The 27,105-nt window shown below is 36.9% G+C and overlaps 1 protein-coding gene across 6 annotated transcripts; it reads right to left on the reverse strand.

Annotated features, from left to right (window-relative positions):
• Positions 1-616: 616 nt before the first annotated feature.
• On the reverse strand, positions 617-27,105 carry LOC131158319 (SWR1 complex subunit 2). 6 transcript variants are annotated; one of them, XM_058113104.1, is made up of 12 exons: positions 26,918-27,105; positions 22,055-22,258; positions 21,484-21,553; positions 20,856-20,927; positions 20,659-20,702; positions 20,326-20,581; positions 18,294-18,369; positions 18,039-18,158; positions 17,789-17,857; positions 11,021-11,063; positions 9,987-10,052; positions 617-1,141 (listed from the first exon to the last, which is right to left on the reverse strand). In XM_058113104.1, exons 2-12 carry the CDS (start codon positions 22,123-22,125, stop codon positions 952-954), a joined length of 1,077 nt encoding a protein of 358 aa, XP_057969087.1. In that variant the 5' UTR covers positions 22,126-22,258; positions 26,918-27,105; the 3' UTR covers positions 617-951. The 6 variants fall into 6 exon arrangements, with proteins under 6 accessions (XP_057969087.1, XP_057969086.1, XP_057969084.1 ...); XM_058113103.1 differs by having other exon boundaries at positions 26,907-27,105; XM_058113101.1 differs by having other exon boundaries at positions 18,030-18,158; positions 26,918-27,100.

Here is a 27,105-nt window from a genome sequence, read left to right on the forward strand (position 1 = left end):
AATGCCTTGATGCTTAAAAAAAGACTTCAGTAAGAGTTTGGTCTTGAAAAGAAGATGCGTGTTTGTAGAAAGACGAACTGAGTATTCTTTATTGTGTCCATAAAATTTCAAAAATATAGTGAAGGGGGCGACGGTTGTGGTCCTAATGGTGACAACAAAGCGGCATGGCAATCGCTCAAACACAGAAAGGAAACACATTTCTGTAGCCAATCTGAGATTCTTGGACATGAAATCAAAGTTATAATCCAAAACTAAATTAACATAAGATGATGCATCAAGCAAAAATTATATATATACTAACTGCTACTTGCCGCGAGGAACCTTTCACTTCCCAGTCCCACCTCATCAAATCATTCCATTATTTTTTAGCAGCCTTTTTTTTTTCTTTGTGCCTTCTGCACCTAGAGAGAGAGAGAGGTATGAACAAGAACAAACAATTCCTTTGTGTGCTGTATAAATAACATTACATACAATTTCTAGCAACACATTTTACATCAGTGAAAGCATGTAGATTCCAGGGGTACCCTTTTTTGTTTTTGTTTTTGTTTTTTTTTTTTTTTCAAGTGCATAGAATTGATGGTTTTTTTTTTCAAGTGAAGGATGATTGGAGCCAATCTGAGCAAATCAAGAAGGTATACCAAACCAAAGCACGTACACGTGTCATGTCCCTCGTTCAGACATTCAAAAAACCTACAAAATGTTGTAGTTAAGAGATCCTATATTCTGAAATATTTTAAGTTAAAATGTCAGGCTAGCCAGTAATGCTAGCTCCTATATTCCTTTACACCCCCCATCTCCCCAACAAGAGTTACTCGCAGAGGTCAGGAGATAAGCCACAAGCCCATTCTCCACCTCTGAAGTTTCAAACCAACCCAACCAGACATTCCTAGTGTAAATACAGAAACACCGTAGAAGATATCAAAGGAAACCAGGATTACCCAGCCATGGCATTTAGTCTGAATCTTCATCTTCTAGAGCTGGAGTTCTGCGGAACCGGGCAAAGAATTGGGTATGTGGTGCTTCGGTTCTATTAGTAATTACAGATCTCTTCCGCCTAGACAAAAATCCTTGCCCAGAGATTGAATCAAATAGAATCCCCATGTCTTTTTCCCGTTCAACCCTTCTATTTTCATTCAAAGAACTGCAAAATAGAAAATTCAAGGAGAAATGAACCAAAATCAATATGGATTGCAGAATAAGTAGATTGGATATTAGAGTAAAAGGGTTAATGCAAAGCAAACTACCTGATTACAAGCAAGTGGGATCTAAGCAAAAACATGAAAACAATACTATAAGAATTACCATGTTCATGACTTCAGACGCTAATGTCAATCTTAGTTTCAAACTTTCAATAACACCACATCCTTTGAACCTATTCACAAATTCGTCCTAGACATTGCAATTGATGTTACATTCTACTGTCAAAGCCATGGTAAACTATGAAAATATTTTGTCCTACTACATACACAAGCTACTTTCAGGTTTCTTAGAGTTTTGTGACCTTGACACACGGTATCATTAAATGTTTCTCACTTGGAGAAAAGATCGGTTAACCTAGATACAACTATATGGTTATCATGGGATGGTTCTGGTATATATCATTGTGATGTTATGGTTAGTCCGAATAGTACTGATGGTGGTATTTTCGAGCTTAAGATCATTAAATCCTTGGCAGTTACTCATGCCTAAAAGGAATTTAAAGACATGACTTTTGAGGGAATACTAGGTGAACAGCCTACCTCCCCTAGTATCCTATTAGATATTAAGTGAGCACCTTGAGGTCTTAACATCCTCGAGGGGTGTCTTGGGCTGTCAAGCCGTACAACTTGACCACAAGGTTAGACATTTGAGTGTTTACTTATAGAAGGATGAGTACAACTAAGCCAGACTTATTGTAGTCTTGCCGTCGCATGGGCATGACTCCTTAACACTTTGGCAAATCTGGGCAAAGGTGATTCCTTTTGCCCTTTGAGATTTCCATGTCCGTGTCAATTGGTATCAAAGTGGATCTATCGATCTTGAAAGAAAATGAGATTGACACTGTTGGCATCAACTCAATTGTGGGAATTCGATTTGTGACATTAAATGCGGAGAGAAATAAGTTATCTTTGAGTTGGTTCTTTTCTCACACTTCCCTTTTGTCATGTGACCTATTGCGGTTAATGAGGTAAAAGTTGGCCTTCAATTGACTATCTTGTGAACCTCAGAAGAGTTGATTGTGCACTGTACCCTTGATAAGGGATGAGGGTTGACTGCGGAGAACAAATATGAGAATACCTTGTGCCCTTGAGGCAAGTATTGTAGCCACACTTTGAGAGTTATCCTATTATGGTTGGCATTAAAGCTTAGATATTTAGACGTTCAGACTTTGTGGTGTCCTCATTCCACAGGCAGTGGTGATACTCTTGGATCTGATGAAAGTAGATGGTCGGAGGAGTTTGCCAAGGGAATCTTTCATGAAACTTGGAAAGTTTGTACCCATAAAAAGATTGGTTAATTCTTGGATCTAAAGGGAAGAATGAGTTGTGAGCACCCTGGACAGATAACCCTCGAGCAATAAGTGCGGCACTATATCGGTCACAATGGTGACATTTACCTAATGGGGAATGGACTCGAAGGGAACCACGAAAGTTACTCATTCGACTTCACTGAAACCCAAAAGTGCTCTTATGATTTAAGTTCTAGCGTGAACGTGATTGGAGACCACAAATGGGGAATTGACGGGAGTGCACTTCCGTCATCGGCCTTTCGACCCAATCGTGAAACATGCCAAAGGACATTAGGATGAGTTTTTTTAGAGGACATTTGAGCCATGCTGCCAGCGAGCACATCTATCATATTGGCTAGAGGGCCTATTCTGTTTATTGTTGTGCAAGTTCATGCATCACAACCGAATTAGAGGGCTGCCTTTCAGATGAAAGCTTGAGTTTGAGCTAAAGGGCAGTGGTATAAAAATGTAACCATGATATACTGTGGCTGAGATTGATTTGTCAGAGGACGAGTGATTTGGAATCCTACGCTTTAGTTTGGGTTGAGTTCGGATGTCAAGGACACAAAAACTTGGCAACGACATTGAAGATTTGTCGCTTGAGGTATGACTTGAGATTGAACCTTGAGGACTCAGAGGAAGTTCTTGTGGTTATCATGTGGTTGGATTTGAGTCAGATGATTAACTTTGGAATTGTGGGATTCATAAGTATGTTGGATATACAGTGAAGAACTGGATTGTAAACCCTAGGTGTTGAATCATTCGTGTTTTGGGGAGATTCCTTTGGTGATGTTTACTTGGTTGGAATCTAAAAAGCAGGTTGAGGGTCAAACTTGGAGAACCTCCAAGATGGGATCTATATTCTTGGAAGTGTAAGGTTGATTCAAAACCTTCACAGGTTTGAGAAACAAAGAAGTCCTTGATTTGATTCATGGTTAGAAAAGGGATTCATAACTTGACCCTCACACTACAAGAAGGGAGTTATATCGTCTGTCAGAAGATGGTATCAGTACAAAGTATCAGGATTGGGTCATAAGAGGAATCGTGACCACTACGAGACTTTTATATTGGTTGCTCCTTGGATTGAATTGAGATGAGTTCCGGCTGGTTTCAGATTGAGTTTGGCTTTGGGAGGTGATTTGCCTCAATGAATGTGTGGCGAATGCTCTTCTGCCATCGAGTAAGAGTTTGAGTTTGAGAGACAAGGTTGTAATACGGATCTGCATCAAGGTTTTGTGAGCTTGAGTTTTGAGAAGGGTGTTACCATCTTCAAAATTGTTGGTATGCTGGCTGGCTGTCAGCTTATGGTTGAGCTACAGTCTTGGACATGAGAAGTCCTGAGTTGGTTCGATGATCAAATTGTTGTTACAAGAGGAAGCTACTTTCGGTTTTGGATCTAAGTTTGAGTTGAAGACCTTGTGTTCAAAGATGTGTGCCATAGGTATGGCATCTTCGGGTTAGATTGGGTCTATAGAGGCATTTGAGACAAGTTTGGCTATTGCAATGAGCTTTGGGTTGTGGTTGGTTCTTAAGCCTCCTATTTTGTGGAGCGAATGTTGCTAGAAATCAGATCGTGTATGTTCATCAATAAGGACGCTGATAAGATGAAGTGAGGGAAAATGTCAAGGTCTTGGCACATGGTTTTAGTATATGATACTGACTTGGAGGGAAGGTTAGTTAACCTGGATGTGATTATGTGATTGTCATGGGGATGGTTCCCGTATGTCATTGTGATCTTGTGGTTGGTCCCAATAACACTGAAAATAGTGTTCTTGAATCTAAGATGTGATCATTAGATCCTCGATGGTTACTTGTACTTAAATGGGAATACTTTGGAGACATGACTTTTGGGACAATACCAAATGAACGGCCTACCTTCCCCAATATCCTATTGGGTCCTAAGCAAACATCTTAAGTAGTGCTCAGGGACGGGCCCTTGACATCCTCAAGAGGAGTCTTGGGCTTCCGTGTGGGATACGGAGCCCCATGGATGATCCATTTGAGAAAGAGAATGCACTGTACTCTCAGCTCAAAGATCTGGGTGCTCACTTTTCTTCACTCTTGATGTACTGTCGAGATGAGAGATACCCTCAGTGCTAGTGGAATGTGAGTTTAACTCCCTTATTATTCGAGTCAAGGTTCCTAATGATGACCTTAGTTGGATCCATGGTCTTAAATTTCCACGAAATTGTCGAAATTTCCGATTTCCATCACCCTTGAAATTGAAATGGTAGTCGATTTCCGTCTTGCATAATTTCTGTCAAAATCTCAACGAATCATCTGCAATTTATCGAAACCTCGAAATTTTAGCGAAACTTGTTGAAATTTTAACTATGCAATGAAATTTTGTCGAAATTCAAACGAGAGATTCAAGAGTGAAGTAAAATTTCTATTTTAATTTATTTTATTGAAACAAAAGGTTATCATAAGTGCTTTTGAAATTATATGAAAAAATAAACTTATTGTAATATTTTATTTAACCATTCATGTCTAAATTATCAATATTTGTATAATAAATAATTTTTAATGATTTATGAATTTCATTTGCATTAACTGAATATGTTTAATGTACATTATCTTACAAGCATGTTTGATACACATACTATTTTACGACTTTTCCACTTCATACAAAACATAGATGTATTTAATTTGTAATATATTAGTCTTAAAACTTATATTATTATGTTTGTTAACCATTTCTAAAGTTTTACAAATAATTTCATGCTTTACTACTAGTTTCTGTTATTTTTTCAAATCGAAATCGAAATTGACATCGAAATCAAAATTTCCGTCAAAATTTCCGTACTTTTGGAGCTTCGAAATTTGAGTCGAAATCGAAATTTAAGACCTTGGTTGGATCAAGGACTGTCGAGTTGTGAGACTTGACCACGGGTTTAGACATTTGAGTGTTTCCTTGGATAAGTATGGATGGACTGGACTTGTTGTATTCTTGCCACCATACAAGTGTGACTCCTTCACACATTGGCAGATCTCGACAAGGGTGATTCCTTTTGGATTTTGAGATTTCCATGTCCATGACACTGCATTATACAACCATAAAATTCTGCCACACAATAATCAAATATGTTGTAGATCTGAAATAAATTGAAGATTGATGAAGAAAATAGGGTTTAAGATGGAAAAGCCAAGAGAAGATGAAAAGAAGAAGAGAAAACGGAGCAGCAGTTTCCAAGAGCATATGTACAGCTCCAGCCCCAGGTCTGCCCTCTTACATATTAATAATAGAAACAATTATTTTAAGGATAAAACACCCCCACTTACACAACCTTATTACTAAAAACAATCTCTTCTTGTAACACTCCCTCTCAAGCTGGCCTAACCCCAGTTTGTTACTGTTGAAGAATAGGGAAAATTGGAAGACCTAATAACAGTTATTGGTCTTTCCCTCTATTTATGATACATGCCCAAGTGCATAACAATGACCATATTACCCTAACTAATGTACTAACTCAAGCTTACTTACACAACAGTAATACTAAATAACTACAGTAACTAGTAACACTCCCCCACAAGCTAAAGCATTGATTTGACTCGAGCATCCCCCCAGGTCTTAGTGAATAAATGAGCAAGTTAGAGGTCAGACTTTAGATGAGTCGTAGTAATGAGCTTTTGCACAAGTTTCTCTCAGACAAAGAGACGATCAACTTCAATGCGTTGCATCCACTCATGTAAGATTGGATTGGACTTGGAGGCAACATGAATAGCAGCTTGATTATCGCACATCAAGTCATCAACTCCATAGCTCATGGATATGGAAAACAAGTTCTCCTTGCATATTCATTAGCCAAATAAGCTTACATGCGGTGTGGGCTACGACCCAATACTTAGACTCAGCACTTAACTGAGCCACCATAGTTTGTTTCTTACTTTTTCAAGATACTATGTCACCACCAACAAAAACAATAAGTTGTCGATCTTCTATCAAAAGGTGACCCAGTTCGATCTACATCTGCATATCCCTGAGCATAAGTGTGACACTAATCTTGATATAAGAGGCCTCTCCTAGATGCACCTTTAAGAATCTCAAGATACAAATGACTACATCCCAATGAAGTTCTTGAAGAATCAAGAAATTGACTCACAATACTACCTGTGAAAGATCAAGTCGAGGGACTGTGATGTAGTTCAACTTTCCAATGAGTCTCCAATATCTTCGAAGGTCGGCCAACAAATCACCCACATGTGGCACAAACTTGCTATTAGGATCCATAGGTGTTTAGACAGGTCTCATCTAAAAGGTCTATGACATACTCCATTTGTGATAAAACGGTCCTTGACTCCTTATATGAGATCTAGATTCTTCTCTCCCCAAGAACTATTTCAATGGCCCTAAATCCTTGTTTGAAACTTAGTTTATCAAAGATGCTTCTAGCGCTAGATATCTTCATTGTCATGACCAGAACCTAGCATCATATCACCCACATACACAATAAGAAAAACCCTACCAGAAGCAGTATGACGATAAAACATAGTGATCTACCACACTGTTCGAGACCAAACTCAAGTACCACAACACTAAATCAACTAAACCATGTTCAGGGAGATTACTTGAGATCATACAAGGATTCTTGAGCTGGCACACTAATTATGGCTCCACTTGAGCAACAAACCCAAGTGATGGATCCATATAGACCTTGTGAAAACTGAAGATCAACATGTACAGAGGCATTCTTCACATCTAACTCATGCAAAGTCCAATGACACGCAGTGGCTAAGGAAATGAACAAACATATTAGGCATAATCCTACTAGTAGTATGATGATAAAACACAGATTGATCTACCATGCACTATTGATGACCAAACTCAAGTACTATGGCATTGAATTGATCAAACCATGTTTAGGAGACTAGTTGAGGCCATTCATGGATTTCTTGAGCCGGCACACTAATTGTGGCTCCCTATGAGCAACAAAACCTGAGTGGTTGCTCCATATAGACATCCTAGTGAAGATAACCATGTATGAAGGCATTCTTTAGTTCTAATTTATGCAAAGGCCAATGACACATGGTGGTTAAGGAAAACAACCGGAGTGTATCCCTTAGCAACAAGGCAAGCCTTCAAATGAGCCATAGATTTTCTTGGTATACAACCAGCGACAACCACCCACAAACTTATTGAGAGGAAGAGGTACTAATTCCAAAGCATCATTATCCTGTAATGCACATATCTCTTCAACCATTGCAGTCCTCCACCTAGAATGGGATAGGACTTTAGAAACAGATTTGGAAGAGTAACAGAAGACAGAGTACTAACAAAACAATAATAGAGGTTGCCAAGAAATCATTGCAAAATAAAATTAGAGATTGGATGCTACGTACAAGTGCCTTTACCTTTCCAAACAGCAATAGGAAGATCAATACCCTGCGAAATAGGACCCTAAGACAAGGGAACTAGAGGCATAAAAATAGAAGTTAAGAGGAGGCTCACCTCCCTTGAGTTGCCGATGTGTGTACATCTATAAGTTAGGATGACCCAAGCAAAGAGAAGGACTCAAACTGGATGAAGATGCAAGAGAACTCGGTAGAGATAATACGTTAGGGTTTGGATGGTTGTAGAGGAAGGGAAGGACTCAAGGAATTAGAATAGTATAGTATACGCTTGAAGAAGGTTACAAAGCAATTTTAAGTAGGGCTATGACATCAATATCCTTTTTGAGCATAAAAGCATCCCAAAAGAATACACTTGGTAGCATGGGGAACCAACTTACCCATTTTTTTACTTACTAATGGACAAAGGACACAAAGCCAAATATACAAGGAAGTGAGAAAAAAGGATACTTTGGGAAGATATCTAAATATGGATTCTACCATCAAGGATAGAAGACAGCATTTTATTGATAAGAGAGCACTTAGTGAGCACGACATCACTCCAAAAAATTTTGTGGTGGAAGATGGGCACAAGATGAGTGATAGATAATACTAGAGTTAGTCACAACAACAACAAAAACAAGAAGTTGCCAAAAAAGCGAATCGTAAGGTGAATGAGTGATATAACATTGAAGGATAAATTGAGGAATGAACATATTTGCAATAAGTTAAGCTTATTATTAGTAGAAGATAAGGGAGGGGCGACTTAAATGGTATCTGAAATGCAAGCCAAATAGTGCACTAGTGAGGAGGGGTGAGCTAGTTATTGTTACTAGTCCTAAAAGGGAAAGGAGCAGACCTAAAATAACATGAAATGACATAGTGAGGAAAGATTTCATAGCGTTAAGTTGTCCAAGGAAAAATGCCCTTGATCATTTGAATTGGCGAAAAAGATTCACGTGTACAACCCCACCTAGTGGGACTTAAAGCTTAGTTTTTTTTGTTGTTGTCGAGTTACTCATATAGGTAGTAAAGTGGATAATGAAGTACTCTTTAGTATCATAACTTCAAAGCATCATATACATCAAATTGAGTCCTTACTTGGGAATAAAAGGCACCAAAGATATTGAGCAACTCACAAATGATCTCTCATTAAATCCAACCAAATCATCCTGGACTCATCGACAAATTTAATTAAGTATTATAACCCTAACTTTGACGTGACACAATTAGGACCTCAAACATCGAAACGGACTGACAAGAAAGGGCCAACCGCTTGTTTATCGACTTTGGAAGCAAAGGGAATGCGATGGTGCTTCTACTCACACTTAAGATTAAACATAGAAATCAAAGTAGGAACTGGCTGTTTTAACTTGTCCAATGAACAATGACCAAGACAATAGTGGATTTGAAGTGGGGTCGCAACAACACGAAATAGGAGGAGAGAGCGACTCAAAGTAGTAAGGCCTTTTTCTTACTACTTGGGGTAGCTACAACTAAGGGAGTGTAGCTACAAATATGGAGTTCTAAGAATTTATTCTATTTTATTAATTGGCCAATCTACTATTTGCATTTGCCTTTTTGCTTGCAAGTTGATAGAAATACGTCAAATTAGAGTATAGGAATTTTGATGTAAGGCATGAATGTATGGTCTCTGCTTCGCTGCACATTGTTATAATGTGATAGGCAATATAGAATAGAGATTACGCACATTGATTATAAGATGATAGTTATTATTAGAAGATTGTAGGTGTCTGGGCATATCAAGTTTGATATGATAGTTTTGCATACAACTTTTAATATTGAAACTGATGGTTTATATGTATGAAAATATTAATATGTGCTTCTATCAACCTAGCATTTTTTTGTAAATATTGGCGCACCAATATGTGCTCCTGGTGACGCTCCAGCTGGGATTTGGGATTTTATGCAATTGTACGTGAGTTTCTTTTTAGTGTTAGTGAACTGCCTCCATCATAATAAGTGAAGATCACATGCTACATGACATGATTTCTTACGATTGAGTGTCTTCTAAACACCTTTATTCTACTCCTGATTCCAACCAAGTATTGATGAGATTCATGAGAATACTAATGTTGATGAATAACAAATTTCCTATATAGATAAAAAAAATATGAAAAAGGCTACAAAAAGAAAATTGAAACATTACCGCTCCCGAATAATTCTAAAAGCTTCTTTTGTTGCATAAGGTAGCCCAGTCTTTGGATCACGATACCTACGACATTAAATAAGAATTCAAACAATTGTCAATAAAACACAATTCATCAAAATTTAGACAATGAAATTTTTATAAAAAAAAAATCTATTAGCCACATAACTATGATGAAGGGATGCAACAATAAAGGGTCCAAGTGCTTAAAGAAATAGAGACAGGAATTCCAAGGTTCAATATCGTCTTCTTGACAGCTTGTCCCATACACATTGTCCCATCCTAGACAACCATAGAAGGGATCTAGATTCTAGACACACTCAAATCACTATTGTAATATCATGTACTCATCTCTTTATTTTTATGTTTGGGCAACCTATTCTGAACACAAAGGCAAGGTAAGAATATCCTACACCCACACAGGATGCCAAAGAGGCATCATCAATCACCGTGATCCACACAAAAAGAAAATCATGCAAGCACATGCATTTGTACACAAGAACAACTTTTGAATATGTTTTCATGCTATATTGCCCATTCTTCCAAAAAAAAAAATCCATAAGAGTGTAATTATCACTTTGTCCTAATTTGAGAGAATAACTCATAACTATTCCATATTTCTATGTATACCGAGAGCCATGCAACATAGCATCAACATACTGCTAGATCAAACTCTCACATATTTACCTTAATTTAGTTAGAAAATGATAAATCCACTATGTTTATTCTAGGGACATCCAAAGCTGCTTTGTTCACCTATGTTAATCATTGACAGGAGTCACGATGTACTAGCAAGCATCTGTTTCATGACAAAAGCATGCTTCAATTTACAAGGGGCAAAATTTTTGAGAGAGATGGATCTGTTCTTCAAACAAACTGGCCACTTTCCATTAACAGACTCACTAATAAAGAAACTCGAGTGGTGCATCAAAATTAAGAATCGTGTTTGAATTAATTAGGTGCATATAAGGACTCATACTCTGACTTCCGCATATTCTATTAAAAACCAACCGCCATAAAAAATAAGCCCTTACTTGGCAGGCAATCCAGTAACTGCACACAAAGCTTTCCCTGGATCTGAAATAAAAGATCAATAAAAAGATCAAAATGACAAATAAATCAATGAATAACGTCAACTGAATTGAAGAATATGTCATCCAAATGCGTTTCTAAATTTGAAAAACTGTAACCTATGGCAGTCTTTTCTTACCTGACGTACGGTTAAGTTTGGTTTGCGGAATGTCTATTTATAGAATGTGATGGAATAAAATAAGAAAATAAAAATTGTATAGGAATATAATAGTTTAACAAAAAAATTCATACAAAAGTTTGTATTATTCCGTTCAACACAGAACAGGATAGGAATAGACTTTTCCATAGTGAAATTTGGGAATATTTGCCTATTCCATGTTATGGATTAATAATATTTTTTGCATTCTCATTTTTGGTATGACAACACAGTTTCTTTTATAAACTATCAAAATTAGTATGACCATTCTATTCCAATGAATAGACATCCTCCAAACCAAACCTAACCTGAATCTTTTTAAGCATGGAGCCTTGACTCTTGAGACATTCAAAAGGCAGACTTTCTAAATTAATGGAAGGCGAATTCAAAAAGCATGCTTTGATAATGTAAAAACAAGATATATCTCAATTTTGACAAGCAATTATCACTCTCCAATCTAAATAATTCATTTTGCTGGAGAACTAGGTTTGAAAGGAAACATGTATGAATGCTTTTTGGATGTGCAGGAATTTCAATACATATATTGCTACATAAAAGCAGGAATTTTTGCATCAGTAATTCAATTCTTGTTTCTGATTTTGTCTTTAAACTTTCTCTATTATACCACCATTATCCTTCATAATATATGCACATATATGTAATACTGACATGCACCGACACATATATACAAGTGTTATCGAATCATATAATTACATTTAATTACAGATTACCAGCTTAGGAGATTGGATAATTATATATGAACATTATATAATTATTGTCCACAAAAAGATGCATACATAAAGTTGCATACATGTAACATAAGTACATGCACATACATAATAAAGACCAAGTCCTTGTATCTGCCCCATCTGACATCCCCCCATTTGGGATCTTAAGTAATATCTAGCTTCTCCCCTGTTATATACATTATACTTTCATGACAACAATGATTAAGTCTTGGTATAAGCTTGATCTTGCCAAGTGGCCAATTTTGTCCACTGTAAATTTAGTCTTCAGTTATTTGAAGACTAAAACCTCCACATTCTACCTCTTCCTAAGTAATGCAAACTGTGGGAGTTTTGCGACAATTTATGAACTTACCTACCATATAATTGTTCATTTTACTCCAATCTCTCAAGTCATTTCTGCTGCCCCCAATCTTGTCCTCCAATCTTTTGTTAAGGGTACAGCTATAGCCCAGGATGCTACTTTCTTATCCTTGCTTCTGCACCTGCCTTTTATAGGTGCTGGTCCCACCTGGTCTCCACCATATAATTCAACAAATATATATGTCTTCGGAAGTCATTTGATCATGTCTTAATTCCTTGAAGAAGTCACATAGGTTGCATTTCTAAATAAAAAGTATTTCTTCTTTATCATACGGAGCCACTTGATAGACAGTATAGAACTAGCCTACCCCATGGGATAGGGGTGAGCATAACTCGGGGAAACCCGAATTAACTGACCGAAATTAGTCGGTTCTGTTTGGTTAAGAACACAGGATCGGTCGGTTCAGTTATGGTTTTATGAATTTTGGTTAATCGGTTAATCGGTTCGATTAAGAGGAATGTTAATTCGGTTAACCGAAATAACCGATTTAATAATTAATTAAAATTTAAATACAAATTAGTATATGTTAATATGTTAATTAGTATATATTAATTTGTTAATATGTTAATTAGTATTTGGTAAACAATCTACAAATATATTATATTTTTATTAATTAATTTCAAATTAATTCGGTTAAATTGATTAACCAAATTACCTGAAAAGGTAATTCGGTCGGGTTCAATTCGGTGAGGCCCCTCTATTCGGTTGGTTCGGTTAACAATTCTCATTAACTGAAAATTTTGGTTAATTCGGTTAATTAACCAAATTTGGCCGAACCGACCGCTTGCTCACCCCTACCATGGGATGATCCTCATTCCTCACCTTACTTTTAGGGGTTGACTTAGCTGCAGAAGTGTGCTAAGGTATGAGCACACTTACGACGAACAACTTATAAGACTAGTTGCTTGTTTAGCAAGGAAATCATGGTTCAAAAAAGAAAAAACCCCAAGTGAACCTGGAGTCGCTACCCTATTGTGGCTTTCATACCCCAGTCCCTACATCTTCCAGTTCTCCATATCTCAAGATTTTGTTGATGAAGATTGTTCAGATTCAAGAAGCACACGGAATAAAGCTAGACTATTTGACTATTTGACCGAAAATAGCCACTTCCCAGCTTGACAACCTAGAGGCTTGGGTGGGAAGACCACCTTCCCCACCTCAACTCTCTCTATGCTCTCTATTTTTTTATCTTTTTTCTTTTTCCTTAATCTCGCTCTTTCCATTTTTTACATATGCACATTTTTGGCCAACACCTTTGTTGCTGCTTGTGTTTTGTTATTCCACACCGATGCTCTCTTATTGAACAGTTCATTTTCTTGTATATGGTTCACTAATTGCCACCCAACCACATCTACTTTGGGGGAGCTCATAATTTTATGGGGGAGTCATTATCCCTAGAATCATTTCTCTTGGAATTTAGTCATCATCAGAAAATGAAAGATAATCACACTTGATCTTGGTTTTGATAATTTAAAAGTTCCCCTAGATGATTCTAAACTTTCTCACACTATTATGTCAGGCTCACACTATTATGTTAGGCTTAATTAGTTATATTGTTGATTTATTTTGTAATACATGATTTGGTGTAACATGATAGCTTCTATAGCTAATATACCAAACTTGGTAGTATTGGCATAACAAATTGCATGTGTATTGAAAATTGGTTGGCATTTATTTAGCCATATGATGTTAATATTTTATTAGCTTACGCTTAGAATAAAATACTCAATACAATTTAAAACTAATTCTGTCTGATTCTAGATTTAAAAAGACCTGAATATGTGAATATCACCAATGATGCAACATAAGCTTCAAGGCCTGGATGGGAAGGATTGGTATTTTTAGAAATTTTAGGCAATCTTGTAGCTTATTATTTAAGAATTTTTCTTATTTTTGCATCATTTTTATAGTACAGTTTTATAAGCTAATAATCTAGTAGATGATTTAAGATTTTTATGATTTAAAGATTATTCACGTGTTGTTTTAATTATTAGGGATTTTTTTTCCTTTTTTTTTTTTCTCTTATTCTCCTCTCTAATTTTAATAGGGTAAAGAATTCATTTTTTTGTCTCTTTTAAATATGACAATATTCAAGTACTTTTATTGATCTAAAAATGGTGAAATTCAACTTTTTGGGTTTGCTTCATTGGTGCAAAAGCCAGTGCATTATGTTTGGAATCTTTAGAGCATGCGCATGTTTATTTGTTGAATTGGACTCCAAAATGATGTCTTACTAGTTGAATAACCTTTGACTAAATCATAATTTAAAAATTCTGACTTAAATTGTATTGGTCAAGAACCCAAGATTATATCTATTAGCCTTAATGTTTCCAAAATTGTTCAATTTTTATATTTTTTATTTTTATAATTTTTCAGCAAAGCATTTTAAATTAAGGGACTTACTAATTGCTAGAAAAAAGAGGCAAACATCAACAGAATTTTTTTGAAGGCCCTAATTATAGACAATTGTGGAAGCCTGCACCGCCTCTTTGTAGTCTCTGGAAACAGAATTGAGCTTGCACACTTTGCCTTTCTTTGACTTGTCCTTGTAAGGTTTCATTGTATTGTAATTTTAGACTCATATGTGAGATGTATCGTATTCCAGAACACATTTGTTTCCCTCCCTCCCTCACATTTTTTAATTGCATTGTCATTGTCACATTGTTCTAATTAGTCTAAGAAAGAATTTTATATATTGGTTATAAACTGAATTCACACCCCCTTCCTCTCTCGGGTTGCTATTTGGGCCAACAAGATGGTCCCAAATAATATAAGCAGACAGAACCTCAAACCACAACCACAAAATATCTGTTAGATACTAAACTTTTCCCCATATTTATCTCCAATTGACACATGTCTTCAAAAGCAAATAGATTGCATCTGAAATTCAATTTTTCATCTTCCATTGCATCACGAAAAAGTGACGGTATTGTCCCAAATAAGAGGTGATGAAGTTCTAGAACTTCAATCCTTGAATTCCCCCCACTCTAAACTCTAGAATCTGCCTTGCTTCCTCAGCTTTTCTGAGCACCTTGCTTAACATTTCCATCACCAAAAAAAGCAACAAAACAGGAAAGGGATCCACTTGCCTCAATCCTTCATTAGAGGGGAAGAAACCAAGAGGGTATCCATTCACCAAAACAAAACCTTAACTGTTGAGACACACCACCATATCCAGCATTCGACTTCAATCAAAAAACCATTCTCTCATAAACATACATTGAAAAACCCCAGCAAGCATTAAGCTTTCTCTATATCTAACTTATTTATCACCCTAGTGTGCCTTCATTGAGCCTTGCATCCACTGCATTGTTAGCAAGAAAATCCACATTCAAAATCTGTCTACCCACAATAAACACATGTTGCTTCACTTGCTTGGTTCTAAAAAGTAACACCCTCCTGAGTCACCTTCTTCAATCTGTTAGCAGGCACCTTGGGCAATACCTTCTGGGCACTACCGACAACACTTATTGGTCTATAGTCCTTGAGGCACTTAAGTCCATGAAGGTTGTGTTTAAGCTATTCACAAGCTTTCCAACCCAGCCCAATTGATTTCAACACTCTCCAACTTCCTTTGACCCATCAGAAAAAGATTGCCTTGCTCATCAACCTAATCCTCTATAACTTTCTTTGCCCTTTTTCCTATGTGGCCCATTGCCCCCCCTCATATCATTTTTCATGGCCCAGCTTTCTCAAAAATTTGAATTCAAATTCGCTAAATGCCAACTCTCAGAAGATTTTCCACCAGTCCCCCAAAATACCCCGCCCTCAATGTGTCCCAAATCCCAATTCTTCCCTCGCCTTGGAAATCTGTTCTCCTCCATACCTTCTTCCCAGCAAGAGACTTCATGCACCTTAAGCCCAAACACACTGTTCTCCTCTCCAGCAGTGCAGGCGCTGCTTCCAACCAAACTGGTATAAGGTACCTCCAACTCCCCCCGAATCAACCTTCAACCAGATGGGCCTTCACTCGACCTGATGAATATCCAGCCTATTATAAGCTACTTCATCCAGCTACAGAAATATTTCACATAAGCCACCAATTTTATGAGAAACCTTCACATCTCAAAGAAGAAGAAGAAGAAGAAGAAGAAGAAGAAGAAGAAAGCCCAGGTTTGAACCCCTCTTTATAAGTTGCTACAATCAGATTCAACCAATCAAGGATGAGGTCTACTCTGCCAAACCACCATTTCTGCTTCAACACAGCCTCTGCCTCCTTTCTAGACTGAAACACAAACAAAAACAACCCATTTATTTTATTTTTTTCAAAAAAGTCTCCCTAGCCCCTTTTTCTCCCAAAGGCCCAACTCTTGCCCACCCATTGTTGAATCCCACTCCTATTAGGAATTAAACCAACTCCAGAGTCCAGAGTAACAGCCTACTAATGCCTTTCAATCCCTTCAAGCCTCAAACTCGACATCTTCATATTCAACAAGATTGATCTCCCATCAGTCTTGCAATTGGAAATTGAAGCTTTGGTCAAAAAGCCATCTCTGCCCGCAACAGCTGTTTCGAATATTTCAAGTCCTTTGCCGCACCTCCAAAATGTTTCTTTCCCAACCTAACTCTCCACAATCACTGCAAAGAGTCTCCAGCCTTCCTAATCATTTGCTTCAAGAACTCTAATCCTAAAAGATCTCCCTCGAATCCCTTGCCTATTGACCATTACTCATTAGATCAAGGGAAGCACCCCACCAATTTGATTGTTCGATTGTTCCCTGAAAAATAAAGTAGCATTTCCTTCCTCACATCTTCCACTGACCAGCTTCAAACCATAATCTGCACTCAGGCACTCTTCCGCAACAAGGTGAGCTTCATTCCTCATCATCTTCAAGTGGTTCGCCCTTTCTCTTTCTTGCCCTATGATGAAAACCTCAACCCCACCTTCAGTTGAACTAAATTAAGAAAAAACTATTTTTTTAAAAAATTCTTGAGTTCCAACTGTAAAAAATCCTCTTTTTTTTCTTCTCCTTCCTATAAAGTACATAGCACCAATACTGCTGTCTCTAGCCATGCACTGCCCTTTGGCATGGATACTAGCATTTTTTGGGATTGTATTATTATGGTTAATGAAAGTATGTAAACTTAGGGACATCTTTCCTTTTAGAACAACTTATTAATTTTCCTTTTAACTTTTAATTTGCCTCTGTCAATGAGCCTTGACCCAATCGTAAAGACATTACGCCCAATCCTGAAGGTCAAATGTTCAAGCTATGCAAACAGCCTCTGTGGAGAGGAAGCTGCACACACCGTGTCTCAGATCTTCATATTTTCTTATTTTGTTTGCCTCTCTCTATAAACTGTTGCAATATAATTATGGAAATAAGAACGTTCCTTGAACATGTTGCCAAGACAACTAGCATATAAACTATTAAATCAACCAGTGGAAATTTTTCAGGAGAAGAATACACAAAGCTTCCACCAGCAACATATAAACATCATGAGCACAAAAAGCTAAACTTACAAGGAGAGGATGTCGTACTAATCTGTGACTGAAATGACAGCCCTTTACTGAATTCAATATACGAGTAACCTGCAGAAAATGATCAGATCGACTTGATATGTCTCCGGTGAATAAAAAAAAACCAAGTTAAGCCACTTCCAAAACAGTTGGTGGCACTTTAAAGAGGCATCAAGCATTAACAAGTAAAGTTATGATTCCTGAACAAACTCAGATCACTAGCATGTAACAAGGGAAAGCTTACCAAGCTTACCATTTTTTGAAAAATATCGTGTCTGCGGACCACTGTAGACTGCTTTGTGCACAATTGCTCTTTTCTTAACTTCTTCCTCTCTTGCTAACACACGCTCTAAATTCCTCAAGTTTATTATTTCTGCAGTGTGAAAATTCATGCAGCCAAGTTGAGATTATCCAACAGGCTTAAGCATGCTTGAATATTCAAAAACAAAAATCTAGAAACAATTCCTGCAACCCATGATCGTCTAAACTCGAATTTCACAGCATAAACCTGTTTGAGCTGCTTCCAAAAGCATCTCTTCTTGGGTCATCCTCTTCTCCTCACCTTCCTTCTTCCTTTTTATTGGCTGGAAATACATGTAAATATCAAATATTCAGTTCAACATATCTCACTGACATCTTGTAAAGTAATTGTTTGGTTATGTTTCTAGAATATGACTTAGCCCGAGTAATAGTTTCAACTGAAAGTTAAAAAAAAATAACCTGGCAGAGTCATGTAAAATTCATAAAGTGTTCCAGTAAAACAAGTCAACTATTAGAAAAGTGGGGAGCTCTGCACATCTTTATATATATGCTTCTCGCTTCACAGTCGCACCAATTCCATAACAGAAGTGCATCCTATGATCTGATTCTTTCATCAAAGATGCATAAAAAATCTGATTCTTTTCTTCCCTTTCTTTTTTTTTGGCAGTGCATGTCACTTTATTCTGAGCTGAGGCTCTGCTTCCAATAGCAATAACACAGCTCAAATAATTATCTTACCTTTTCAAATGCAACATATTGCTTCAACTTACCCGACCAAGGTGACAAGAGTCATCAAGATCATTGAGCCTGTGATGTAGCTAAGACCTAAAACAAAAATTCAAATTTTTTGCATGTATCCAACCCAAACCCCAAGTAATAAGTACACACCATGAAGTGAATGAGATATAATCAAACCTAAGAAAAGGAATCATGAATAATTAAAACACTCAAGACAATAACATCATCAATAGTAGGCACGTTTAGAATGAATCACATTGAATAGCATCCAAACCATGGTTTTAAATCACAGTAGCGGGTAGCGTAACGTAACAGTAATGGGTGTAACGGGAAGCGGGAGTAGCGGATGTACACATAATGGGAAGCGGGCGTAACGGCCGTGAATTTTTTTGAAGCACGCACAGCCTTGTGCATATTAGCATACTTGCATGTTTTAAGCTTTTAGCCTTCTTAGAAAGAGTTTTAGTGTATTTTGGATCTTTTAGTTCAAGTAATTAAGTTATTTGGTAGGGGCAACAAGTTCACATTTGTTTTAAACAACCATTGATAGAAAAATTACGTGTGTGTGCGTATTTATACTTCTCATTGTTCTTATCTATGATAAATTTTTATGTGTGCTAAATTAATTAATAAAACAAAATACATTAGACACTACATTAATCTATTAGACACATAAGACATACGAATAATACAAGTATAAAATAGCTAGAAAAGAAAGAAGGTTGAAGTTGAAAAATATAAAACATAAATATTACATTACTAATATTATCAAAATAAAATATTTTCCTAACAAGTTAGTATTTTCAAATTGTTAATTAATGCATCTATTGTGAGTATTTAAAGAAATAGTAAATTTTGTATCATTGTCATCCTCTTTATAATCTTTTCCCCCTCTTGCCACTTGGTATATTGAGAATGATATATGAAAGAGAGGGATAAAGTGAGAAGAAAAAGTAAAAAATAAAATAATTTTTTGGTGTAATAGTCCTGTAGCGGTTACGTAGCGGCCATAGCGGCCTTTACGTAATGGTCGCGGTCCATAACGGCTGCTATGGCCGTGATTTTCCTTTCTACCGATTTCGCGGTGTGTAACGGTATCGGTAACCCAAAAAACCGTTACGTAACAGCGTTACGTAACGGTCGCGGCCTTTATTTAAAACCATGATCCAAACCCTAATTCACCATTGGCATCAACCAAATAAAGAGCAATTACTTGTCACCAAAAAGTGAGGATGCAAAAGGTCTGCTTGTGCATAACCAATCCCAACCTTACGAACAAACGTGAAACTGCATAGGAACTGAAGAACTAAAGATTAAGGAGAGAATTTCTAAAAATTAGTAAATATAATGCACAGAAGATCATTCCAAACTGTCATATATCAAAGAGGTGGAAAGCAGCTAATGATTGACACAACAGAAATAATGTTCATTAATCCCCCCCCCCCCCCCCCCCCCCCCCCCCCCAAAAAAAAAAAATAAATAAATAAATTCACATCATCAAGAACAAAATCTTGAACCACAACTTGAAGCACGTCCAGTACCTTCATTGTTGCCTGCAAAGCTGCACGTATTGCATCTCTTTCAGCTTGCCGAACAATGACAGAAGTCCTTGTAGATTTCCTCACAATTCTCTCACCTTCTAAATCATCAGGAACATTTTGATGCTCAGGAAGGGTACCCTGTTCAGAAGTTCTTTCATCCTGGGGTTCTGTTTCTAATTTTGAAAGCACCTTCTTTTTCTTCTCCTTCTTTGTCACAGATTTTCCTGGAAATATTAATCGTTTCTTCGTCTTTATCCTATGAAAGAAGCAGTTATTTGACCAATTATAATTAGGAATTATATGTCACTCAGCTCATTTTCTCAATAGACCAACCTGTCATCCACATCATTTTCTACTTCTTCATCTGTCTCAGGTTCCTGGCACCAAAAGAAGTGAGGTAAATTAGATGGTGTGAAAGTTCAAATGGTTGTGTACATTAAAATGAACAACAGAGCAACAAAGATGATTACACATTTTAAGTTAAAGATTAAAGAGATGCAAATCATAACGATAAACTATAAAGTACTCACATCTTCATCAAAGTCACTATCGAACTCATCGGCAGCCTCTGCTTCTTCCTCGTAAATTTCATCATTCTCTTCCTAAGTAAACATTAATATAGAGTATAAACAAATGTAAACATGGTGGGAAATACTCTCTGCAAAATTGTATTTTTTATTCCAAAAAAAAAAAAAAAGAGAAAATTAGGAATGGTTTATTACTTTATTCTGTGAAATGGTATGACCTTGCGACATTGGTAAAGAAATGTAAATAGAAGAACTAGAAACATTATCATGTATCCTGTTAATGCTTAATAACCAGGCATGAATTATGCCTAAAAAATTAAAGATGACTGTACGATTGTCCAATGCAGCAGAAATGAGTCATGATATAGAATTTAAGAAAATGATTATACCAAAGTGTTAACTAAAATATCATAATCAAATCTAATCACAGTCCCTTTATCTTGAATTTAAAAATTTTTTTTTAAAAATAAAAAAAAAAAGTGAAAACAACAACCTTGGTCCTAAATGTCCCACCTTGCAATGCAGAGAACCAGTTTTTATATTTTTAATCAGAATTTTTTCCCCACAATCAGGAGAGTTTAATGAAAAACTAATGATCAAATCATTCAACTTAATGCTTTCAAACAACTACCTCTTTAAGAGCATCCTGATTCCAAAACAGCTCATCTTCTTCTACTTCATCATTGAGCAACTTGGTCATCCTTGTAAAAGAATCAATTTGATCATTCAGTGTCAAAAACTCTTGAGTGTTTAAAATGATATTTAAATTTTATCTTTTTATTTTTATTTTTTTTCATTTTTTATCAAATCAGAAGGAAAGCTTAAGCGCAACGGTAAGGCTGTCGCAGTATGACCTGGAGGTCACAAGTTTGAGGCGTGGAAACAGCCTCTTGCAAAAATGCAAGGTAAGCTTGGGTACTACAGACCCATTGTGATCTGCCCCTTCCCTAGACCCCGCATACGCAGGAGCTTTGTGCACCGGGCTCCCCTTTTTTTTTTTTTTTCAATCAAACCATAAAACCAGTCTTTCACAGCATAGAGGGAAGACTATACATCAAGTCCTCCAGACCCCTGAAGGCATGGGAGCCTTGTGCACTGATGTTACAATTTATTTTTTTCTATGGACTAAGGAGTCCTCTGATGGACAGGATTCACAGAAAAGTAAAACAAACAAATATTTAGTAAATATTTCAAGTTCTCACCTTTTCCCTCTAGTTGCTCGAGAACCGCGCTCGAGAAAAACAGGGTCCTCTTTTTTGCAAGTCTCCATCATGTCAATCTTGCTTCAAGCTGCCTCCACAGCTAGCACTCTTTACTTCAAAATTGGAGAGAATTGGAGAGCAACGACAAAAGGCTTATTTGGTGATATCCTTGTCCTCTCTGTAAGACTGTCACAAAAGAAATACCTACAAAAATAATGTAACATCAGTAAAGAAAATCATGTAACTATCAGGCAGTCAGTTAACAATGAAAGAATAATCACCAGTGTTCTCATACCGAACTGAAATCAAAATAACCTAACTTTCTATTATTCTCCAGCGAACCAACCAACCAAAATTTGGTAACCGAATCAATCAGTTAAAATTGGTTAATTTGGTTTATACTGAATACTGTTTACACCTAGTGTGGGTGGCATAATGAAAAAAGCACAAGAGGTAAGGGTTTTCAAAGAGCAAACTGCTCGAGATGTTTGGCCGACACGTTGGGGTTCCTCTGGTGGTTAGCAGCAATGAAAATTTGAGTGAAATGGTCTTGGGGGGTCCTGCTCCAAATGGGATGGGTGGTGTAGTAGGAAGGTATCTGGAAGGTGGTGTTTGGAAAATGGGGACATGGCTGGAATTTGAACTTGTCTAGAACTGCTTTCCACTTTTTTGTATTTTTCTTTTTTTTTTTTTTCACTAAAATTTCAAGGCAGAGAAAATGGTTGAAGGGAACAGAAGAAGCAGTAGCAGCAGGAGGACAGAACCAAAACAAAGACGGAGAAAGAAAAAGAAGAAGAAAAAAAAAGGAAAAAGAAGAAGAAGAAGCAGGGAAGAAAAGAAGAGAAGAGGAAGGAGAACTATAGAATTGAAGAAGAAAGAGAGACATATAACTAGCAACGCAGAATTACATAGAGGTTGCTGGATAGAGTAGAGCAGATAGAAGGAGAAGAAATAAGGGAGGAGGAAGAACAAGAATAATTGGAAGGAAAATGGAGGGATTAAAATGAAATAAGGAGGATTGAGTTTGCGCTCTGATAGCAAATGATGCAGGGGCAGCATCAAGGATCTGCAGCCATAGAGAGATTAGAAGAAATAGAAGAGAGGAAACAAGGGGAAATGAGAGAAGATATTAGGGGTAAAACTCACGTTCAAGTCCAATTCAAATTCAACATACCTGCCTGCAACATGGATTTCACACACTGCATGTAAGAAAGCTTATGAACACATGAAATTACTCACATACCCCTAAAACTACATGCATTGCAAACATACCCCTAGAATACACAAATACTACAAACGAGCCCCCAAATACACATAACACTCTACTAATTAAACTAAACACATAATAAACAATTAACTTAACCCAACAATTCCTTGACTTCTCTTCTTAATTATTCTCCAGCAAGTATCTTCCCAAGGTCTTGCTTCTTGTCCAACATAACCCATCCAATCCTTCCAACAGGGATGGATCCCCTACAACATAACAAGAATCAGAAACATATCCATATTGTTTTCTAATCTCATCCAACAATAAAACCCCATCACAGTCAAACTGACTAAGATCGTCACTCATTATCATCATTGGAGTGCTCTCTCTTCTCTTCGTATAACTTCCTCATTTCAGCACCCACTAGAGCAGCCTTTGGACGAGCGTAACCTTGGGACCCTTAGGTTTATCTAACTGAAGACTTGACACATCAGGTTTCCTCCCCAAATCACCATCTTCACTCTTATCCTTGGTGACACCAACCTCGTCCCTCTGTAGAACTAGAATCATCAACCACTTTGGCACTTTCCATTTTATCATCTCGGTCACCAATAGACATTTTCAAAGCCAAGCTAATGGCATCCTAGGTTTGCTGTGCAGCTAGATCTATTCTATGGTGTCTATGAGGGCTGGAGAGAGGCTTTGGACTTTGTTAACAGATGTGTGGGGATCCATCTTCCCTGTATTATGCTTTTGTGAGTTGATGCTAAGGAATTGGACCTACCCATTAATAAGAACCATCAAGGGATCAGCATATCTACCCTTTCCTTTATAATAGGCCAAATGCGGCAAGCTATCCTTAACATCCAAAATAGAGCCTTATGGGCCTGTTCAATTAAGTGGCCCAACTTAATTAAAAGGGAGGCTCCTGCTTTTTTAGTTTTCTGGCCTAGATCCAACACAAGGAATAACTGACCTACCCCAAATTTCTTAGCCACCTCTTCCTCAAGCCTGGCCCTAGCTGCCTCAACTAGAACCACAGCATCCTCTGGAACTCTAGCCTCCTTATCAATATGAGCAAGCGCAACTGCCTTAGCAGTATGATCAAATGTCTCTGATCAAGCATTCAACTACAGCTTGCCCCCACACCAATGGTATGAATTCTCTTTCCCATACACCACATCCTGCTTTCGTGGTTGGATTCTACTCACACATCCTTCTCTTTCACCTACTTCCCTTCCATCACCACCTGACTCCACAATCTGGGAGCTTAAGGAGTTGCATCACCTCCACCTCCAGATTGAAGATAAAATTCCTTAGCTAATTCACAGAAAAATCTGTCAAAACTTTTTCAATCAACCCCTTTTGCGCCATTAGGAAAAAACACCGAAAAATTCTTCCCTTCCCACACCCAGTCCTAACATCAGATTCTTCCCAACCGTCATCCACCTAATCATAATCCAATATTGCAGGTTTTCCATTAGAAATTACAAAACCCCTTTACAATCGAATGCAGTTTGATAAAGCATCAGCAAACCAAATAACTACCTATTCAAGAGTTTTACCCACCTAATGCGAGAAATGTTATTCTCAAACACAAAGATAAAATGAATCTCTCCCAGCTTGTCCAATGTCATGTCAAAGGTCGATCTGGATCAATCACTTTAACATCACCTGCTACCTTCGAAACCATAGAGAAGTATGTGCGTGTGTGTGTGTGTGTGTGTGAGTGTGTGCGTGTGTGTGTGCGTGCAAGAGGGAGACAGAGAGAGAAGTCGTCTGTTAATTCCTCCTTTATCCACCTTTTGTTCCTAATCATGTTCCCATAGTAGTTACTATCCAGAATTCACTTTTATGAATTAAATCATTCATTTTATAAATAATTTTTTATTAAAACTAAAATAAAATCATCATGTGAATTAAAAATACAATTAAAATAAAATATCTATAAATTTTCTAAAGTTTTAAAAAACAATAAGAATCATTCAAAAAATATTTTTACCATTTTTCTTGTCATGTACAATAGGGTTGTTCTTCGAGCACTAAGAAAAAGTGATTTCTGAAATATTATAATTGAGTAAAATACATAAATTCATTTCTATTTTTATTACAATGTCTTTTTTGTTTAGTATTCTTTCCATTTTCATTATTTTAATCATTTTTTTTAATTGTTATTTGATTCAAGGGCAGAAAAGAGCATTTGTTCAATTAGCTTTTTAACTTGTTTTAGTTTTGAAACTATTAAACCAAACGAAGTACTAGTTTTCAATAATAGTTTCTACTTTTTTTTATAGCTGAATAAGAAATTTCATTAATAGATTAGGAATATACAAAAAGGAGATTAAGACATCTCCCTCGAAAAAATCAAGAGCAAATTATAGTTTCCGCTTTTGATTTTCTTCTTGATACTTTCCCCCCATTTTGACAGCTGTTTGGCTAAGGCTTAGCTAAGTTTTGCTGCTCTATCCGTTTTGCTGCTTTATCTTTTCTTGTATTTTCCTCATAATCTTAACCTATTATTTCTTACCTTTTTTCAAAAAAAAAAAAAAAATCAAAGGATACACACATGCACACACACATACACATACATATTTTCAGTTTTTTTTTTCTTGATAGAAAAAGAAGCTTTATTAAACCAATATAGAAACAGATACAATAACAGAGAACCAGAAGTCCTCACACTGGGCACAGGAAAAAAGAAAAAATGCATCAATGTAATAAAGCCACCCAATCTCAGATGACATCCTGAAAGCAACAGTCCTTAAAACAACCTGCAGTATAAACCCAAAGTGAAGCCAAATAACACACCCTGTCCTAAATAAGCCTCATTGATAACCTCTTTCTAGAAAAAAATTCTAACATTTCTCTGCAGCCAAATTCCCCAAACCAGAACACATAAAAGAAACAACCAAGAATTACATGAAAAATTCTAGCTCCACAAACCTCTTACCATCCTCACCCTTCCAAAACTTAAAAGAAACAATCAAGAACTCCACCGATTTTGGACAAACCCACTCTTCACCCAGAACTCCAAAAAGTGAATTAGAAGAACAGCGAAGAAATAAATCAGCCTATTTTCAGACACAAATACATGTGTATGTGTGTGTTCATTTATGCAGCACAGATTACAGAATTTTAGGTAAAGTGGCATTGAATTGTGAACTATGAAGCCAGCCTAACCCATCTAAGCATCTAACCTTGACCAATGCCGAAAACCAGCACATTATTTTTTAAGTCTGATGTCTAAAGGCTTATTTTCAATCCTAGTAACTTACACCACCATCCCTTTCCTAGCAAAACAAATTTCATTCACCAAAGTTTACACACACATCAATCATTAGAATTTTCATCTAGAATCAATGTAACTATTAATTCCAGTATTGTTACCACAGCCTACAATCACTGTGACTAAAGGAATAGTGACTGGCTGAGAAACAAAAGAATTTATAATAATATATAAACCGCCTAGTTGAGCAACAACAACATATCAATAGGAAAAAAAAAGCAACCAGAAGTGAGAGATGCAGATATTCAAGTAGAATTGGAGAGAAAATGCGTAGGTTCAACTGGAACTGGAATGAAGTCCTAGAGAAAGAAATTAAGTTTAGAAAAAGATAGAAATTGAACCCTAGAGATAGTATGTACGTGGAACGAACTTGCCGGTGGGATCTGTGGCCACCGTCGACGCCGGAAGCTGCGGAGGTTCTCGCTCGCGAGGATGGGCTTGAAGATTGGAGAGCGTGATGCAAGAGAGGAGACAGATAGTGAGAGAGAGAAATTCGGCTTTGAGGTATCGGTAGGATAATTTGTATCGGATGAGAATATTACAATTCGTATCCGATTC

The sequence above is a fragment of the Malania oleifera genome, chromosome 6, assembly GCF_029873635.1.
Source record: "Malania oleifera isolate guangnan ecotype guangnan chromosome 6, ASM2987363v1, whole genome shotgun sequence".
In the NCBI taxonomy this organism is placed as follows: domain Eukaryota; kingdom Viridiplantae; phylum Streptophyta; class Magnoliopsida; order Santalales; family Ximeniaceae; genus Malania; species Malania oleifera.

Bases quoted from the DNA above. Each gene is read 5' to 3' on its own strand.
- LOC131158319 (XM_058113101.1), bottom strand. From the start codon at position 22,125: ATGATGGAGACTTGCAAAAAAGAGGACCCTGTTTTTCTCGAGCGCGGT. The intron at 21,554-22,054 runs GTGAGAACTTGA...TTCTTTTACAAG, and splicing joins CGAGCAACTAGAGGGAAAAG to GATGACCAAGTTGCTCAATG. The intron at 17,858-18,029 runs GTAAGCTTTCCC...CATTTTCTGCAG, and splicing joins TTCAAAAAATGGTAAGCTTG to GTTACTCGTATATTGAATTC.